A 19,214-nucleotide genomic window follows, 5' to 3' on the forward strand; every position below is an offset into this window, starting at 1 on the left:
CCCCCTACCTCCCTAATCAACCCCTCCTTCGCAAACACCCGCATCCCCCCCTTCGCCCTCACCGTCTCCGCAATCCCCATCGCCCGACAAAGATCAACAACCGCCCCATCCCCCGGCGCCTCGTAGGCCAGCAACCCCAGCGCAAACAATAGCCCATGTAGCGCCTCCGCGCTCTCCTCTTCCTGGGCGATCGCTTCGACCAGCGACGCGGTGAGCTCGACCTGTTCCTCCTCGGTGAGTTTATCGGGGAGGCCGGCGAAGCGCGCGTTGTGGTTCGCGGCGGAGAGGTTGTAGGCGAGGGAGGCGGCGACGGTGCGGAGGTTTGGGTGCGGGTCTAGGAGGGAGGAGGTGGTAAGGGTTAGGGCTGTGGTGTGGAGGTTGGGAGTGCTGCTGCTGCTGCTTGCGCTGTTTGTGGTGAGATGGTCGAGGTAGAGCGGGGAGCTGAAGAGGTTGCAGATGAGCTGGAGCATGACGATGCGGAGGTTGTATGGGCATGAGGAGAGGTTTGTGGATGGGGAGAGGAGGGTGAGAAGGGTGGTGTGGTTGGGTTCTTCGGCGAAGAAGCCTGATACCCTTGGGTCGAGGAAGAGGAGGCGGGCGAGGTCGACGAGAGCGAAGTGCTTTTCTGGAGGGAGAGCGTGGAAGGCGGATTGGAGGTAGGAGGCGAAGGTTGGGAGATCGTCGGGAAGGGCGACGTCTGCTGCTGGGGTGGTGGTTGTGGATGATGGTGATGATGATGATGATGATGATGAAAAGCGGGCGGTGATGAAGGCGATCATGGACTTGAGACGCGGGTCCTCGTGGTGCGGCTGGAGTTTCTGGACCAGTTTGTCTAGCGGAGGGACTTTCTTGTACATGACGAAATTGGATAAATGCCGCTGGAAGCTGGGGAGATGGAGTTGGCGATGGCGGTGGGTGGGATGGGCCATCTCGATGAGTAGACGTACGTTGCCGCGCAGTTTGGCCGGGTCGGCACCGCTCCATTCGTCGAGTTTGTCACCCTTGAGGAATGTCATGAAGGTCGGGGTCGCTCGTACCCCGTACTTCATGCTGACGTCGTAGGCGGCGCTGATGTCGACCTTGATGAGGACAGCCTTGTCGCCTGCCTCCTCCGCCAGTTCATCGTAGGTAGGATAGACAACCTTGCACGGTGGACATGTCGCTGACGTGAAGAAGATGACCGCACACGATTTGACCGCCGATTCAAGGTGTTCCTCGAGCTGGCTGAGGTTGCTGACCAGTCGCACAGTGCCAGGGTGCGCTGGCGCTGGCGCTGCAGCTGTGACTGGTGCCCTGGGAAGCGGCTGAGGAGCCGGCGCTGCAGCCTGCGTCACACCGCGCAAGGCCTGTTCAATCTGCGGCTTCATCATCTGCCCAAAGGGGGTGCTCAAGAATGTTTGAGGCAAGTTTTGAATGTGTTCTGGGATGCCCTTCCCGACCAGGAACATCGCAAGATCCTGTGTGAAATTGTTGCAATTGTGCAGGAAGAGGTCATATGACTGTCGGTGATGCTTCAGCTTATGCCTAATGCGAGGGTGAGCAAGAGTACCATACCTCTGGCGTATAGATTGACGCAAGCGACTGGATATACTCTTCGATCACGTCCATGGGGAGCTCGGTTTTCCCAAGAAGCAACTTCTCCATTGGCTGTCCATGATGTGTACTGCCAGGGAGGGATGTTTGGATCCCTTGCCCAAAATAGTACTCGACACCGTTGAGTACAATAGAAGTGTGGTATATGGCATCAATATAAGTTCCAGTCAAAGCCAACGAGTACTGCAACATGTTAGGACACCACCACTGGGTCTGGAAATGTGCGGTAAAGCCATACCATCCTCGCGAGACCCTACAGATCACATTAGTATACACAAAAAAAAAAAGTACTTTACAGATAATCTCATACCTTGGAGAGGTCATAGACATAGAGCTCTACATCCATTTTGACGTGGATCGAGTCGATTCAACTGAAGCCCTTACCAGACGACACAAGCCTGTATTCCAATGAAAAGAACGCGAGAAAAAAAATATCCCAGACTTTGTCAATGGAGTTGATGTGATTGACCTGCTGCATCTGCGACAAAACTTGCAGGAAATACAGGCATCAATTGGATCACGTCAGCCGATCTCCGTCACGAGGATTCGGTCATGTTCGATCAGATACTATCATATTGGCACGTATTCTAGGTTGCTATCTTACCATGCAAACTTTTGGTTATTCGACCCGAAACCGCAATTGCTGGAAAGAGTACCATGATTCCCTGAAGAGAAGCCCCTGGTAGATACTGTAGATCTTATCGCGAAGCTATCGCCCATGGACCACTCAGGGCGCATTCCCTCTCCGCACCCGCATCTCTTCCTTTGACGACATCATCTCCAAGTCAACTACTCCATACTCTGCATTTCAACTCTGCGACATGGTAAGTGCACACCTTTCTACTCATGTCCTCATCATCAGCGCCACTAATCCATCTTCCCTTGAGCCCCCCAAAAAGCGCAGCGCCCCCGCCACCTCATCAGTCCCGAAGAAAGCGCGCCAATCCAAACTCGCCAAAGAAAACGACATCAGCGCCGAAGAAGAAAGCGAGATAAAAGAAGTCTTCCACCTCTTCTCAACCACAGCCGAAGAATTCGCCAATGAAAAAGAAGGCGTTATTCCCCGCGAGGATGTGCGCAAAGCGCTCGTGTATGTCCTCCCCATTCATCTACAAACTCAGCGTGAACGCGGTATTGACGCAGCACAAAAGAGCGCTAGGTCTCCCTCCCTCCGACTCGAGCGAGCTCCACTCGATCCTCTCCGCCGTCGATCCAACGAATACCGGCTTCGTCCCGTATGCGCCGTTTGTCTCCGTCGCGGCGGCGAAATTGAGGTCGCGGTCTGATGAGGCGATGTCCGCCGAGGTGGATGCGGCTTTTCAGCTTTTCACAAGAGGAACAGATGGACCGATTACGCTGGGACATCTGAGGCGCATTGCGCGCGAGTTGAAAGAGGACAATCTTGGTGATGAGTTGCTCAAGGATATGATTCTTGAGGCGAATGGTGGCGCCGGGGTAAATGCTGGTGTTACGCTGGAGCAGTTTCATGATGTTATGACTCGGGCTGGGGTCTTTTGATTACGCTTCTGCTTCATTATACTTCTTGGGGTGGGTTCAAGGCGTTCGAGGAGGTATTACTATCTTAGCGGGTGTCTGGGTCGGAGTCTTCATAACTATATCTTGTCGCACATACTCAGCTAGGTTACATGCTGCTGCTCTAGCTTCCAGCGGACTACATATCAAACTGTACTAAGGCGAAGATATCAGAGTACAAGGGTAATTATGGGGTCAATAAAGCTGAACATATTAATAAATATTTTAATAATTTAAGATATGAGTTTGTTGAAAAGAAGAAAGAAAAAATTCCTAATTTCATATGGCATTCTACTGGGCATCAGAGCATCACAGTCCGATGTGGTGTAATGGCTAACATCGCTGTCTCTCACACAGCAGCTCGGGGTTCGATTCCCCGCATCGGAATGACTTTTTTGCACATGTCAATATATCATGTTGACAAAAATTCCAAAAATCTTCTCGGTGATATATATATATGGTAATACAATTAATTGATTTTAAGTTTTGATAATTTTTTGGATGGTATAAGAACAAGTTCCATTTCGCCAAAACAAAGCTATGGACGAAGGAGAGCGACATCCGTGAACGCCTAAAATATGCACCAGTTGGGGTATCATTATAAACAGTATACACAATTCGGAAGATGTGGATTTCGGGCGCAGGAATTCGTCACCGAGATTTAACGCGTTGCCTCAAGGCAGGGTTTGCCCAATGGAATCGTACTCTCATCAGCCAGTAGCTGAAGCTTGTCAAGGGGCACATCGAGTCTGTCTGCAGCCGAGACGCTTGTCGCCGGAGATGTATCAGGAGAACCGTCGGTGATCGTAGAAGTCGTAGATATATCGTCCGATATTGCGAAATTGGAGACGGATTCTAGCTTCTCGCCCTCCGCGGCGCATGTGCCCTCCGTCTGGGTATATTCTGAGTGTCGACGATCAACGGCTTCGTAAAACAACATGAAAGCACCGCCCTGAGACATCACGCTTGCCTCACTGACCATTTGTACGTCGTCGTCACTCAATCGAAACCACCGCTCAGGTTTCTCCTTCTCGCCATCCGCCTCCAGCACGGTGTCTGGAACGTGGGCTGGGAAGAGATCTGACGGGTACTTCCTGTAGCAAATATAATGTCCATTCTCGTGGCGGCCGTAGTGCGTAACCACGGCCCGCAACTCAAAAAAGCGGCCGGACACATCGAAGGCCGACCCTGCTTCAGGGAGCATAGACTCCCTAGGGTCGGTACCCCATCTTTCGAGGTCCATCTGACCCCAACAGGAGGATTTTGTCCCCAGGCACCATTCATTCAAGTCAAGTACACTGGGGAATCTGACGGCGGCATAATTCTTCCTGAGCATCCCTGTATTCTCATCGAACATGCTTCGGTTGATATGTATCGCAAGGCATTTCGGCGTCCTTGCGATCACCGCCTGTCTTGACTTGGTCGATGTGACGCGGTTCTTGGACGGAATATGACACTTCTTCGACAAGGTCTTTTCCGCAAAATCATCCTCTTCTAGTGCCTCCTCAACAGCCCGCAATCGGTCTTGAGCTGAGGTCCTGAGTGCGTCTGACACTTTCGAGGAGTCAGGGGTATCTGGCAGCTTCATGTCTTCTTCAATCTGTTTAAGAAGATTCTCTAGCTGGTCCTTGACGCGTAAAAGGGTACACTTTGCACATTCCACACCTTCGATGGGCTCCAGGTGCATGTACTGATCAAGGCATTGCCGCACATCGTATTCGTGTTTCTCCCCAAGTGGCACTGTGAGGCAGTTGAACGGAATGAGCGAAAGACCTTCGGTCCAGCCGCACTTCATGCAACCCACTCTTTGCGCAAGAAGGCCCTCCAGAGGGTTGCGAGTCGGGTGACGTTCAGTTGCCCAACCAGATGAAAGGTCTGCGTCGTCCGCATCCATATGCGAACATCCTGCCCCGACGATGTTCTCGACCGGCCCCGCCATTTTCAAGCCCAAATTCCTCGTCCGGCGTTTCGTAGCCTGCTGCACCTCATGATCGATCTGACCCATAACCTTCGAAAAATATTCCTGCGCATCCTGCTGTTGCCAACTGCTCATCGATTTGAGGTCCGCCGGAATCCACAGCCGCTGACCATGATTATCAGCATTGTTCAGTCGCTCGATGATGCCTTTGAGAGCCTGATGAGTCGAGAAGGATCCTTTATCCCCCAATGTCTGGACGTTGCGCTCCAGAAACTCCGCAAGCGAGTGCAGAGATGCTAGACCCTGAATGATGCTATTCTGGTAGCATGAATTGTCCCAGTTTCCAAGCCCCGGGGGCAGATTGTCCTTAGCGCCGAGTAACGCCGTACCGAATCCTGAAAAGGGTGTAGAACGGGGAAGGAAGGAGGAGAGGGAGGAGCTATCGAGTCCAAGAATACGTTGCATTGCTTCGCTCTTCGCCTGAAAGTTCATGGAAAGGAGGTCCTTGTCAGTTGAATCTAGTTTCGATGTCTTCGAATCCAGAGCAACAACTATTCGAGACGGTGTCAAATAAACTATGAGGTTCCACAGAGCTTGTGGTATCGAAATCGGGGCAACTCCAAAATAATTTAAGACGAAATAAGCCAAAAGGCCAGCCGCAACTCCGTAGGCTAGAGTCTTATTATTACTCTGCAACCGCTGCAGAAACGTCTCATGCTGGCTATTTTGAGGGTTATGGAAAGGACTCTGAGTGAGGATGTCGAATCCCCCTCTTCGAGCATTCATGGCTAACTAGAAGATAAGAAAGAGGACGGCATAGAGGCCTTTGGAGCATCAAATGAGAAGGAAGGGGAAGAAGATGTGTGCACATGAATGGAACCAGGATCATCTTACGCCAGCTCGCGTCAGCCTTTGCAAAAGAAGCCGCGGGCTGCGGATGTGGTCTTTGTCGGCCGCCGGAACTTTTCTTCTATCGATAAGCGGCTTCTCCACATCAACAACTTTGTCCTGACTATTTTTTCATTTCTCATCTCGAGTATCATATCACAGAATGGCCAAAGCGAGACGTAAGTTTTCTGCGAAGAAACCAGAGGGAAAGTATGCTTTGATGCTAATGTCAGCTTGCGAATTATAGCCAAGTCAATACATTCTCGCGCCGCTCGGCGGGCGGCTTCCCCAAGTCTCGACGTCGACAAGTCGTTGACTTCACTCCCACGAGCTGAAAACACTGTCATACAGCGAGATTCTGTTCTGAATGAACGCACCAATGCTGGGGTGTCGAAAAAATCAAAGGCCAAAGCCAAAACAAGAGCACAGCGCCTAAGACAACAAAAGGGCATTGAAAGAGCTGAAATTGTCTATGCTCAGCTCGAGAAGAAGGTAGCCAAGAGTGTCTCCCGGGCTAAAAATGTCAAATCACGCAGGGTATGAAGGTTTCTTGTCTATGTCCATGAGAATGCAACTGCTGACACGTGGTGTTCAGTCTGATTGGGAAGCTCTAAATCGTAATGTATCTGGATCCATGTTCGAAGCTCTTCAAGAGCGGGATGATGATACCAATCTCGATGATGCTATGGTTGATGTTTCTGGTGCACCGGAAACCAAAAAGCGAACTTCAAAGCCAGCGAAGGTCACGCAGAACCCTGTGGCAGGCCATCATGCGGACATAGACGTTGATGATGACATTACTTGAGAAATTCGATGGAATGAGATAATGAATATATCGAGTCAGCTATTTCCTTGGTCTGAGCTGATTGATCATCCGCTCAATCTCAGCAGCGGCTGGTCCCGAAGCTTTCGCCCGAAGGAGTTCGAGAGTATTGACGTCTTTTACTCTGTGGGCTTCCTCTCCGGCTTTTACGATCATTCCGCATTTTACCCACATTTCAATCCTCTCCTCGACGGGCAGATTGGTGCATTTCGGAATAAACAGCGAAGCGAGCTTGGTGTTGCCAGCACCTAGGACTTCATTATAGAAAGGCTATACCGCTGTATGTGAGTATGTGTTTAATGAAATATCAGGGTGCAGCTAGTGTTTCACTTACCTCCCACCCAATCGGGGATTTCTTGTTCTTGCCTATCTCTTCCAATTCACCCCAGTCTCTCTTAGCGACCAGGGCTCTTAGTCGCAACCACCAATATGTCTTGTCTGGCATCCTGAACTCGCTCTGAATCTTGTGCGCTCGTTTTCCGTACCCCGATTTGATCAGTCTGTAGATAGTATCATTTAAGCTGAGGCCGACAAACTCTGAGCGATCTGCAATGTCTTTGTCCAGAGCCTCTTGAACCTTGAGTAATTGTGACGCTTCAGAGAACAGTTTCTGCTGTAAAACCACAGTGGCATCCTTAGAATCTGACAATAGCCGAGATGCGAGATGGAGTTTCTCAGTTTTATGCGGTAAGTCTGTCGCATTCAGTGCCTCGGACAGGAGGACATTTGAACCATCGATAGGGCGGTCATCCTGGTAGAATAGATCTTTCAGCAACTCTGTATCTTCCCCTCGAGCATTCGCTTCAACCAATGCCGAGGCCATGGGCCTGGTGTTGATCATCCTAAAGAAGCTGGCGAGAGGGAGTTTGCTCTTCAAGTGCAAGAGTACATAGATGACAAGATCATCATCTCCACTCTCGATCGCCTTGTCCAGGGCGACTTCGTCTTCTTCCATTTTCAGCAGCAGCGGAACTTGCTTACCGCCCCGGGGTTCGTGGTTCAGAAGCTGCGTGGCCAGGTGAGCGCGTCCTTCGTCGTACGCAGCTTGAGCAATCTGCTCGAAGGATATACCGGGCTTGCCTTCCAATTTCTGCACAATGAGTTTGCACACGGCTTCGTCGTCGACTGTGGAGACCTTGACCTTCTGGCTGGCCCAGTGAACGTAGATCTTGTCCGCTGGAATCCGGAGATATTCGGATATTCGGATGGAAAGCAGATATTCATGTCGGTTAACCAGACGTTCGATGAGCTTCTCTGGTGTGAGTCGCAGATACTGCTCATAAGAAATAGGCACCCCTATTTGGTAGTCCCTCACTGCCTTCAGAACTCGAAGTTTCTCCGTCATTTCCACGAACTCATCGCTGTTGTACAGATCCAAGACAGACTTTCCATAAGAAGCAGCTTTCAGCAGCCTCTTCTGCCAGTAGACATCAAATTCATGACCCGCGGCCTTGACGCAGGTATCAACCGCTTCTGGTAAACTGGAGCGAATGCGTTGAATATTTTCGTCGGCCTTGGGCGACTTTTTCTCCAAGAGATCTACCGAATCCAGAAGGACCGAAGCTGGGCTTGTGGAACCAAGCCTGAAGATGGCTTCAGTGACATCTGTGCCGAGCCTAGTTGTTAGCCGTTGTTATGCCGCATATAGTGCTCCCCTTACCTGTAACTTTGTGTAAGAACTCGCAGTTATCATTCGTAATCAATCGAACTCCATCACATTCGGGTATCACATGCACAGTGCCGTCGTAGTAATACCTTCACATGGTAAGTTTGCGCAGACATTGTAATCAAAGAAGACGGCTCACTTAGCAGCAGCGCCGTTGGGACCAATGAGATGTATCTCGTCCTCCCATGCAATGACAACGGCATCATCACCACACCATTCGACGGTACGAGGAGTCACCCGCGATTGCGGGTCATATTCGCTGTGTTTACTCTGAAAATCACTGCTCACTACCCAGACCTTACCTTCGGCGGTGTAAAGGGCCACGAATCGACCAGTAGGCGACACGCTTGCATGCTTGAAAGGTCCGTTTTGAAGCACTTTGTCTTCTGCCTCTGTGGAATCAATCAAAAATATAGTCTTGTCAACTGCCAGTAGCACCTCCACTGAACGAGACAGAGTAAATGGTGGCGGAATCAAAGACCACGAAGAAACTTCTCCTTCTGGACAAGGCGCTAGCAGCTTGGGTCGCGGCTCATCATAGTTTGAAACAGCAATCAGTTGGTTATTTGAGAGCAAAGCGACAAAGCCGTTATTCCAGAACTTGCATGCTCTGACGCCATATTCTTCAGCTCCCTGTTAGCCAAGGTTAACATCGTGGCTCTGCTATGTATTCATGCTGGACTCACATTTCCTAGAGAAAAAGACGTAAAGTCGCCATACAAACCGAAATATCTGCGGACCGTTCCATCTTCTGTGATCACTAGCAACTCTTCTTGGTCGGACCAGCCGAGCCCTCGAATCGTCCCATGTTCCCACTACAAGATTAGCATGAGTACATCAACACTATGGCAGGAAGCTTACATTAATGCGATTTATGTGCTTTCCAGAGCACGAATAGATGTCAATGCTTGATCTAGCTGTATGAGCATCCCGAAACCTGTACGGCTTGCTTTCGTCACGATGAAGGGCTATTCATCTCGTCAGTTATTGAGAGAGATAGTGGAATCACACTTGTAACGTACCAATAGCTCCTCCATATGGCGCGCCGGCGACAATGTAGTTGTCCAAGTCCTCATCCTCGTCAAAGATAGCGTCATACACAGTGACTTTCCTATAGAAACTGTCCCCTAGTCGCTCCCAATTCGCAAGAGGATTTGACGGCGCCATTGATAGTGCTTAGTTATATTCATTGATGAATGATACACAGTGCAGAGACGCGTATCAGTCCAATGCAGTAATGGGCTTGGACTGACTGATCGCGGTCAGTTGCCTTGTCTATCCGAAGGTCCACATGTCCTAATTCCGCGCTAACCCCGATCGGGTCATATATACCTTAGGCATCATTACGTGCCATTACACCTTGTTATCTCTCACTCAAACACTGATCCATTTCGCTTCGGGTAGCATCAACATCATGGCTCCAGGAGTTAATCATCATGGATGATAAAGAAGACATAAGCAGTCTAGTCTCTGATCTTTCAGACCTTGAAATTGCACTTCTACTATCCATTGCTATCCATGAACATTGTCTCATTGAGACAACAGACGCCTGCATCCATGACGTTGCGAAAGAATTGGCCCTGGTAAGTTTGAACACTGATTGTTCGCTCCTTGCTCAACAAGCCACTAATATGTTTAATAGATATGCTTGAACATATTCGGCCGCACGTTTAAAATCCTCGAATGCTCATCGGCTACCTCCTTCGAGGATTTTTACTCCGAAGTTCTCGTGTCGGATGTATTCAAGGCGAATGCGCCCTATTCACGCCCACGTAAGGGTGCTGAATCTGTAAGGCGATATCCACAACTTTGACTTCACGACAACGACTAACCATTCCAGCTGTCGACCCCTCACAATACTACGGAATCAAGAGATCGTACCAGGTCGCCTGGTTTCCGCAGTGTCTTTGGGAACAAGAAAGCCGTCGACGTCGTTATTGCCAAGAATTTCAATTATGTTGACGAGGGTGTACAACTTCATGCTTTGGAGGTAGGATTGCCTGATCATTACGACGATACTTTGCTGAATCATCGACAGTTGATGCGCTCCAAACGGTTGAACACACATCATGGCCCAATAGAAGCTCCGCCTGACTTCCTCTTCATCCCTCTTGTAGTGCGAAACTCGGACCAGCTTAAACCTCGCTTGAATCATCACCTGGTACGTGCATTATTCTGCGCCATAGTGCTCTGTTGATCTACTGACGTCCAACTAGAATGACCACCTCATCCTCTCTCACTTTCATGACCCTACAGACGGCTATGTTCATCTAGAAGAAAATACCGACTGGCTCTCAGATGGACAGTTGTCAGCCTCGTCTGTGGTCCGTAAATTGGATGCTCCGCTAAAGAAGCAGAATCTAGCAGTCGACCAAAAGGTATGCTTTCCTTCAACCTCTGGATTGGCCTCCTGCTAATGAATTGGGATGAAGTTACTGGACCAAATACAACAGCTAAGCACATCGGTCTCAGTGGGTGCAGACATAATACGGTACCAGCAAGATATTGTTGTGTTTTTGCGACTAAGCCGCGCTGTTGCTGGTGGCATCACTGCGCGATCAAACATGCAGTTTACGAAACTCTCAAAGTACGTCCAGCCAATCCGTTTCCCTTGAAGAGTGTACTTATTCATGCCTGGCAGACTACTCGCAACATTACACGGGATTGACTATTTGACACCCTCGATTGTGGCTTTGGCGGCAAGGAAAGCCTTCCGCCATCGGATTGTCCTAGCAAAACCTGAAGATGATAGAAGTTTGCAATATGGGAGTGACATACAGGCCGTGACTAAAGTCCTTGCTCATGCCACTCCGGATTCCGTACTGGACGGTGTTCTTGCACTGGAGGCTCCATTATGAATCGACAAATAACCGAAATTTTATTTCATGTCCTTACAAACTGACGTCTGTCAGCGAGCTATCCCGCCGACCAGTGACTTTCTCAAGCAAGAAAGCATGACACAGTGTCCATCATGGTTTGCCTGTGAAGGTCTCCATATCTGGGAAGTCTAGTCCACTCGGCTCAGGCGACTCCACCGTCGCATCCGCCACATTAGATCTGTCACTCAGATTCGGCCCGGATAGAAGAGCTTCTAACAAGTCTAGCACACCCTCAAGGATAACTTCAATCGGCTCAAGTCCGACGGCCCATCCGCAGTAGGATCATCACTGTTATTCCAATCGAGTTGGAGGACGGATCTAGAGTCGGGACGGTCTTTTTATCAATCAGCTTGGCCAATTTGTCAAGGAGAGAAGAGGCCTGTTGCGCGGTTTCTGCTCATTTGTCAAACTGCTGGCAGGTGTTGGCATTGGCGCTGGTATTGTCATCGGCATTGGTAGGTAGGGCAGAGGTGACCGCAAAGAAACTTTAGGCATACGCCAGGAGAATGAAGGATCTCCACTACAGGTTGTGTCTGGGTACGAGGTTGTTTGCAATGATTTGATTTGAGGTTCTTCGATGTAAAACTCGCTGCATTGATAATGGGAAATCCCAAGGCGACTGACCTCTATGTGTTTAGATCCGTGGAGGGGATGACACTGGTGATAAGAAAGACGGTATATCATTCTCGCTTCCCATTTCTGATTTAACGTCGGCTTTGATGAAGGCTCGAATTGCTACATAGATCTGTGATTCAAGTTGCCTAGCCGAGCAGATTCCTGAAGATCACCGTCCGAGATCACTATGGAGTATTCGTATGATCATCTTCTTCCTAGGCTTCGGGTATCACATTGAAGTCAGCCAGCCATTGTGATAGTGGCACTGCTTGGGGAAAGATAATCTTACAAATCCAGAGTTGATTTGGAATTATGCCCGGATATTAGAGTAGCCATATCGATCTCAATATTTCGACAACCTATCCTGGACTGCTAATACGGCAACCTATTCTGGTCTACTCATCATTCCGCTGCGATACTTCCACAGCTCACAAAGATTGTCTCGTAGGAGCCCTCGCCAGATCTTCAGCGATAGCGATACCTGCAGTTCGTCCTGAGAAAATGCAGCCCCCCAGAAATGTGCCTTCAAGGGAATTGTAGCCATGCACACCTCCTCCTCCAAAGCCTGCAACTTCACCAGCGGCGTACAGGTTCGTGAAGCGAGTCCCATCCTGACGAAGAACATTTGCGCTCAGGTCTGTCTCTAGTCCCCCGAGAGTCTTTCTAGTGAGGAGGTTCATTCGGACGGCAATCAAGGGTCCATAACTCTGGTCCAGAAGTCTGTGAGGTTTGACGACTCTGGTGAATTTATCAGGCCAGAAGTTGCGTGCATTCTGGATTAGCATCAATTGCGCATCTTTGGTGTAACTGTTCTCTACCTGTGCATCACGGAGCTCAATTTCCCTTTTGACTTGGTCTATATCCAGAGGAGGACCTCCATGCTTTTGTCCGAGGTGGTCCATTCTCTCAAGTAGTTCATTCAGAGACGCCTCCACGATGAAATCCTCTCCATTCTTCATGAAGGCTTGTACAGGACCCGTGCCGTTGGAACCGAATATCCGCTTAAGTAGAAGGAGGATACTTTTGCCAGTGATATCCGGGTTCTGTTCTGACCCAGAAAGGGCGAATTCACGGGCGATGATGCTTTTGTTCAAGACAAACCAGGTATAGTCATACCCCGTCGAGCATATATGCCGTAGAGTAGCAAGTGTATCGCAACCGGGATACAAAAACGGAGGCAGTCGCTTTCCCGTAGCATCGAGCCAGAGAGATGATGGCCCAGGAATGACTCGAATCCCATGCTTTGGCCAGATCGGGTTCCAGTTGGTTAATCCCTCAGTGTAATGCCACATCCGGTCACTGTTGATCAAACTGGCTCCAGCTTTCTGGGAGATCTCGATCATACGCCCATCAACATGCGCAGGGACCCCAAGGACGAAAGACTGAGGCACCTTGGGACCCAGCCGATCCACCGGCCAGTGTTTCTTCACCAGATCCAGGTTTCCGCCAATGCCACCTGAGGAGACAAGCACCGCAGCGCCTCGAAGCTCAAACGTATCAACGCTATTCCGCGAAGAAGCAACACCTCGCTCCACGTCTGTCGGCTCCAAGACCTGCCCTCGAACACCCACAGCAGCTCCTGTCTCAGCATCAACGATGATTTCATCAACCTGATGCCGGAATCGAAACTCAACCAACCCTTTCTTCGCCGCTTCTTTCACCGGACCGGCGAATGCCTCGACGATCGCCGGCCCTGTTCCCCATGTGATGTGAAATCGCGGAACGGAGTTGCCATGGCCGCCAGCCTGCCCACTCCCCCGTTCAGCCCAGCCCACACTGGTGAACCGCACACCCAATGCACCAAGGTACGACTCCATATGATCCGTCGCAAAGTTAACGAATGCTTCCGCCCATTTTCTCGGCCAATGGTCCGTTTCGCGGTCAAATCCTGCGCTGTTGAGCCAATCCTCCATGGCTAGCTCTCGACTGTCGCGGATGCCGAGTCGGCGTTGGTTACTTGAGTTTACGCAGAAGATTCCTCCGAGGGACCAAAATGCTTGTCCGCCTAGGTTGGCTTGGTTTTCCTGGTCGACGATGATGGACCGGATGTTGCGGTTCGAGAGCTCGTAGGCCGCTACCAGACCTGCTAGGCCGGCGCCTACTATGATGACGGGATGGTCATTCGTTGTCATTTTGTTCGGAATGTATATCTTCAGAGTTTATAATATCTTTGGAAGTATGAGTCTGGTTATTCTGCATATATAATTGCGTGCTGGCGTTGCCAAAATCTTGCGCCTACCGAGGTACTTGCGCGAATAAATGTTTCCCTGCCTGTGAAGAACGACGGGCGGATGTCATCCTTTAAAAGAAGCCAAGCGGTTGTTCATCTGGTCTGGGCGCACCTTCCAATGCGAAACAGCTCCGGTCTTTCCTTGGTGGAAACTGGTCAGACGAATTATTCCGATCTCTCACCTACGCTACCTCTTCCAGCCGCGCGTTAAGTGGTTGTGTCACCCAATCCACTCATTGAGCATCCCCATGACCCTACGGTGGGACGCTTCAATATCTTGTTTCAATCACACGATCTAGAACGACTGCAGACAGCCGCAGTACCCGATCATCGATGGTGTGGATCTCGGAACAAGCCGAAACGGTACCACATCAAGTGCTGTCCCCGCATGACAATATGCTCTTCCGGAGAGAAGCGCAGCTGCTACATGACGGATACAGCTGCTACTAAACTGCAACTGTATTTACTCAGGAAGGGGGATCCATCGTGTCTGAAATCTCGGCGCGTTGCGTATCATAAAATCGCATTTATGGACATATGAATTGCATAAAGCAAAATATGGACAGCAAGGGTATATGTGGAGGGGCAGCCTAATCATCACCTCGATACTCTCGGGGCAGCCTTCAAGAACATATCAGGAGGCGCAAAGCTAGATTTGTTTTCCTCGGTAACGCCATTCCCATCCGCGGGTGGAGGATTTGACACCATGGAAGCCATAAGCTTCCGCCACTCTGAAAGCACAGCACCGATTTCGATCTTGGCGTCTCCGACTATGGCGTCCATCTTGATGTCGTTGCGGTCATATCCAAAGGGATCTTCGAGTTGAGAGCCAATGCCCTCAATGCCGTACAAGGTGAAGATCACAAGACTGACTATCGGGATGGCCCACCATCCCATGTCATCGACCATGGCGAACGGGAGCACACATCCAAACAGCGCGAGGACTTGCTTTTGATGGATTCTGACCATACTATGAGCATCATGCGGGCAAACTCAGAAAGGTGAAGAGAATACTCACAAATGAGCGACAGGTATGGGAGTCAATTTGATCGTTTCCATCCTCCCATACGCATCTGTCAACGTGTTCAGCTGGCCTTGCATCTGACTCGCTCCGGGAGCATTGAACCACCCCCGTTCCACACCCCTTTTGATAAACCCATCCACAAAGAAGGTCAATTGGAAAGGCAGACCGAGCCCGTCATCCTCATGACCCTCCAGGCCCGCGGGAAGAAGGCTCGCGTAGTCAGTGTCATACACCGCGGTGCCATTCTCATTAACATCGCTCCCCAAAGCCCATGCCGCGCCCCATTCAGCGCGAAGGTGGTTCTTGACGGCAAAGGGAATCGCCATGAGAACACGGATTGTCCGCTCGATGTCCTGCTGTTCAGCGGCGGTGGGAGGGCCGCGCTCACTGTAGCCATTTGTGACAATCGTACGGACGAGATTGCGTACACAGGTGTTGATTGTGTTCATGCCGTTGCGGCCGTCCCAGAATCTATTGTAGGATGTCTGATTGCGGAAGACGAGCATCAAACCCACGACGATAGACAGAGACGGAATCTAGAGCTGTTATCAGCACGACACTCAAACAGCTTGAGTCGGGGGCGTAAATAACATACAATGCTATTCGGCAGACCAACTGTATCAAAAACATACTCATCAAGGTAGACCACAAACGCCGTAAACAGCGCATGCAGGCACACGGGCACCAGAATCGCAGCGTGGATAGCACCCTTGATGAACCTGAAGACTAACGGCCATCTGAACAACTTAACATCAACCACTCACAACTAGGAAGAATGCAATAATGGAATACATACCTCCTCGGCTTCCTCCGACTCGACAACAAATGCGGATGCGTCCCCGTCCGATGATGATGCGCGCCCTCGCGCCGAAAGCTGAACGTAGTGCCGTTCTGACGCCCCAGCGTCGGAGAGGGAGGGTCGCTCGTGCTAACTCTCATCTTATATGAATTTCTCCACGGGGGACAAATTCGTTGACAACTGCGAGGACCAGTTATCAAAACAAACAAGTAAACATGGAGGAAAATTAGCGGGTAGGAGGGGCGGCCGTTTCAGACAGTCTAGCGGTCAACGAAGTTCGAACAGACTCAGGACTACGGATACACGAGTCTAAATCTGGCAAGACCAGAGCTTACTAGTCTGATACGCGGCTCAATTGAATTGTAGTAATTTGTGAGGTGACGAGAACGGTATTTATATAGATGGCTGGAGATTTCACCTAATCATGGCGAAGACGTATTTAGAGCAATGATCGTCAGTATATTCGAAATGGGGGGAGGGGCAGCCATTAATCAAGCACAGATACGGGCGATCAGGATCCAACCGCCAACTGGCTCGGGCGGGGTATACAGTACTGCGATGGCGTTGGTTCGTCTAAAGCAAGGTGACGTCTAATGATGGGCATGCTTCTTGTTGATAAATCAAAAGAAAAGTCTTACTGGTTGCGCAGTTGATGGCCGAGACCAAGTCTGTCTGCGGTGCGGTCGAGGTAAACTACCTAGCTAATCTGCATATGTGCATGCTCAACGCTAAGCGACAGTAGGTGATATGAGTAAAGTCAAGGGAACCAACCTGCAATGAGAAACACAAACTTGGGCATGATCGTCCAATAAAGTTCCGCAAGCGAGAAAAGGACGCCAACGCCCAAGCCGGGGACGGAGAAGATACATGGATCGAAAAACTGGTCACAATGCGGAGTAGGAAACGCTGAATGTCATGATAAAAATGTAATGCGCGGGATAGACCCAAACATCTCAAAGACCGAAGCCAGATGATATGGTCAAGTACAAAAACAGCTGAAAAGCAGACGGGGTGCACTATGGGGTATAATGTAGGCGGCTGATGAAGTGTCTCGAATAGGTAAATAAGAGCAGCGGTTCAATAGCGAGACAGCAGCTTATAGGATAACCGGCGACACAAAAACTCCTGCAGGGAAAGAGAATTATTTGAATATAATAAGAGATAGCGCTTCAAATGTAGAGGTGCGATTCTGGAAGGGGTCCAGCTGATCTGTTCAACACGAACCTTCCTGGCAATTAGGCCATGACTCAGCAATGCATATGCATATGCACGCTACCAGGCATTTGCAGTTATGATGTTCCAGTGTAAAAATTGAACCGCTCCAGCGGAAAGCTATTACGGCATGCCAGCTCTACCATCGAAGGCCAAAGGTCCTGAATCGTTCCTAGGCGTGAGCGGGTTGTCATCGGACGACTCGGAGCGGAAAGGTGTGTCAGAGCGCAGGTGTGCTTGTCTGATCGGGACGGGGTTTGAGAGCTGAGTTCCGGATGGAAGAACGGAAACATCAGCATCAGTTGTAGGAGCAGAAGTAACGTTGCTCACAGCCGGTTCAGGAGAGGTGGATGCCAGGTTCGGAGTTCGCTCTGCCTCAGCTTCAGACGGAGCATCGTCTTGAAGCCGCATGTTCTCGATGTTATCGGCTAGTCCCTCCTCAACGGCTGTCTCGCTTGTTTGACGATTGCTTCCCGTGCGCACATGCGTGGGAGCTGCTGCCGGGTCCGAATCCGCTGAGGGTGCTTGGCTTTCTGATGAAGGCTCTACTGCTGGCGTCTGCGCTGGCTCCTGGACATCATCCTTCTGCTCGCTCGTATCCACACCGTTTGAGTCGTTGGAATCGTCCACCTCGGCGCTCAAGTCTGTGTATGCGCGACAATTGGGACATTGAAACATCGGGTACTCAGGAGTATGTATAAGACGGCTGATACACTTGTAATGCCATACATGAGCACAAGCTGCCATGAACAAGCACTGATAAGGTCGCTGCAAGTCAGGTCAGTCGTCTATCCTTTCGCGAATATCATTTGCCAATAATTGAGACTAACCAGCACCGATCCGAGGCAGATTGAGCACTCGCGACAACCTGAATAATCCGCAGTTTCCCCTTTGCCAAGATTCTTGATAAGGCTTGCAGTGTTTTTGCTAAAGAATCTGTCTGTCAGCTTCGCCATACGGTAAAATATTTCTGCCGTTCAGGGGGATCTCCGTACTTGAACTCGTTGGGTTGCTGCTGCCAGGAACGGTTGCACTCGATGCGTATCCGCACGCATCGAAAGATCATCTCCTCACCGCCTCTGAAATCGATGCCAAGTTGTACGATGTCGCCATCCTTGATAGTATAGAGCCTCGAAACCATATTTGGCTGGCTCAACCGCATGTGATTCAAGAAGGTTCCAGACGAGCTCCCCACATCCTTGATATGCCACTGTCCATTTATGTAGAGGAACTCGCAATGTTTCCGACTCACAACTTTCGACTTGAATCCGACAGGGGCATCCGAAGGTTCGGTAGGGTTGGCCACAGGCATACCATCGCGCTCGGAGTATCGGCCAACACGAATCACACTACTTTCCGACGGTAGAGTTCGTGAAATAGGAATGAAGTGCAGGGATGGCCTGGAGCTTTGGCTGGAATCCTGATGGGGAAAGAAGCGGATGGTGGCCTTTCCCTTCGGGTCAGGGGACGAAGAATTTTGACTCGCGGTCGGATTTGCAGATTCGGAAGTGCTCGTGCTGGGATTCACTGAGGTAGACGAGCTCGATGCTCGCTGGTCATCTCGTGTATTCGAGGTTCCTGATGAAGCTCCCGAACGCGCCATCGCCTCGAGAGAATTTTCACCACCGGAGTCGTTCGAAGGGGTCGATCGTGACGAGTCTGTTGAGAGATCGCGAGTCTGCAAATCTACGTCGATAGCGCGGTAGCTAGGAAAGAAGACGGAGCTATAACGAGCGAGAGCAGATTGATCGCTGTTTGGGCATGGAGCTGGATGCGAGGTCCCCACTGAAGGGAGAGACGAAGACTCCGGGCTAGTCGACGAGGCAGAGGAAGGGGAAAACCAAGAAACACGACTGCTGAAGGTATGTCGACGGGAAGAGCGCTGAGGATTTGCAGAAGAGGAGGTGGTATGAGGTGAAAAATGATTCTGAGTGTAGGCTCGTAGTTGGCTTAGTCGTCGGCGGGGCCCAGAGCGAGAATCGGCTGGGAAGTTGGCGGTGGAGGCGGAGACGGTTGATGCAGACATGTAGGGCA

The 19,214-nt window shown here is 50.4% G+C and overlaps 9 protein-coding genes across 9 annotated transcripts; 3 read left to right on the forward strand and 6 right to left on the reverse strand.

Moving 5' to 3' along the window:
• Positions 1 to 62: 62 nt before the first annotated feature.
• CDV56_100032 (bifunctional C97 family peptidase/thioredoxin family protein) lies at positions 63 to 1,939 on the reverse strand (the record flags this gene model as incomplete). The annotated part of the gene is made up of 4 exons (XM_026753651.1): positions 63 to 1,499; positions 1,555 to 1,776; positions 1,832 to 1,846; positions 1,904 to 1,939. Coding segments are annotated over 4 exons (1,710 nt in total), but the record flags the coding sequence as incomplete, so codon positions are not given.
• A 475-nt stretch (positions 1,940 to 2,414) lies between these two features.
• Positions 2,415 to 3,111, forward strand: CDV56_100546 (EF-hand superfamily Ca2+-modulated protein; the record flags this gene model as incomplete). The annotated part of the gene is made up of 2 exons (XM_026754165.1): positions 2,415 to 2,683; positions 2,745 to 3,111. The coding sequence occupies 2 exons, from the start codon at positions 2,415 to 2,417 to the stop codon at positions 3,109 to 3,111; spliced, it is 636 nt and encodes a 211-aa protein (XP_026618242.1).
• A 676-nt stretch (positions 3,112 to 3,787) lies between these two features.
• On the reverse strand, positions 3,788 to 5,536 carry CDV56_100789 (ubiquitin-specific protease UBP1; the record flags this gene model as incomplete). Its single annotated transcript, XM_026754408.1, has 1 exon — positions 3,788 to 5,536. The coding sequence occupies one exon, from the start codon at positions 5,534 to 5,536 to the stop codon at positions 3,788 to 3,790; it is 1,749 nt and encodes a 582-aa protein (XP_026618243.1).
• A 559-nt stretch (positions 5,537 to 6,095) lies between these two features.
• On the forward strand, positions 6,096 to 6,737 carry CDV56_101124 (Alb1 domain-containing protein; the record flags this gene model as incomplete). Its single annotated transcript, XM_026754743.1, has 3 exons — positions 6,096 to 6,111; positions 6,180 to 6,469; positions 6,528 to 6,737. 3 exons carry the CDS (start codon positions 6,096 to 6,098, stop codon positions 6,735 to 6,737), a joined length of 516 nt encoding a protein of 171 aa, XP_026618244.1.
• A 39-nt stretch (positions 6,738 to 6,776) lies between these two features.
• On the reverse strand, positions 6,777 to 9,588 carry vp16 (tethering complex subunit VPS16; the record flags this gene model as incomplete). Its single annotated transcript, XM_026754854.1, has 7 exons — positions 6,777 to 7,025; positions 7,090 to 8,360; positions 8,416 to 8,510; positions 8,561 to 9,054; positions 9,108 to 9,236; positions 9,283 to 9,389; positions 9,444 to 9,588. The coding sequence occupies 7 exons, from the start codon at positions 9,586 to 9,588 to the stop codon at positions 6,777 to 6,779; spliced, it is 2,490 nt and encodes an 829-aa protein (XP_026618245.1).
• Positions 9,589 to 9,857: 269 nt separating this feature from the next.
• CDV56_101686 (uncharacterized protein) lies at positions 9,858 to 11,279 on the forward strand (the record flags this gene model as incomplete). The annotated part of the gene is made up of 6 exons (XM_026755305.1): positions 9,858 to 10,004; positions 10,064 to 10,210; positions 10,262 to 10,582; positions 10,638 to 10,799; positions 10,875 to 11,008; positions 11,063 to 11,279. 6 exons carry the CDS (start codon positions 9,858 to 9,860, stop codon positions 11,277 to 11,279), a joined length of 1,128 nt encoding a protein of 375 aa, XP_026618246.1.
• A 1,064-nt stretch (positions 11,280 to 12,343) lies between these two features.
• On the reverse strand, positions 12,344 to 14,047 carry CDV56_102021 (FAD-binding dehydrogenase; the record flags this gene model as incomplete). The annotated part of the gene is made up of 1 exon (XM_026755640.1): positions 12,344 to 14,047. The coding sequence occupies one exon, from the start codon at positions 14,045 to 14,047 to the stop codon at positions 12,344 to 12,346; it is 1,704 nt and encodes a 567-aa protein (XP_026618247.1).
• Positions 14,048 to 14,742: 695 nt separating this feature from the next.
• CDV56_102353 (bestrophin family protein) lies at positions 14,743 to 16,108 on the reverse strand (the record flags this gene model as incomplete). The annotated part of the gene is made up of 4 exons (XM_026755972.1): positions 14,743 to 15,106; positions 15,164 to 15,705; positions 15,765 to 15,906; positions 15,966 to 16,108. 4 exons carry the CDS (start codon positions 16,106 to 16,108, stop codon positions 14,743 to 14,745), a joined length of 1,191 nt encoding a protein of 396 aa, XP_026618248.1.
• A 1,195-nt stretch (positions 16,109 to 17,303) lies between these two features.
• On the reverse strand, positions 17,304 to 19,206 carry CDV56_102673 (FHA domain protein; the record flags this gene model as incomplete). Its single annotated transcript, XM_026756292.1, has 2 exons — positions 17,304 to 17,948; positions 18,139 to 19,206. 2 exons carry the CDS (start codon positions 19,204 to 19,206, stop codon positions 17,304 to 17,306), a joined length of 1,713 nt encoding a protein of 570 aa, XP_026618249.1.
• Positions 19,207 to 19,214: the final 8 nt, after the last annotated feature.

Source organism: Aspergillus thermomutatus, assembly GCF_002237265.1.
Source record: "Aspergillus thermomutatus strain HMR AF 39 chromosome Unknown NODE_10, whole genome shotgun sequence".
Classification (NCBI taxonomy): domain Eukaryota; kingdom Fungi; phylum Ascomycota; class Eurotiomycetes; order Eurotiales; family Aspergillaceae; genus Aspergillus; species Aspergillus thermomutatus.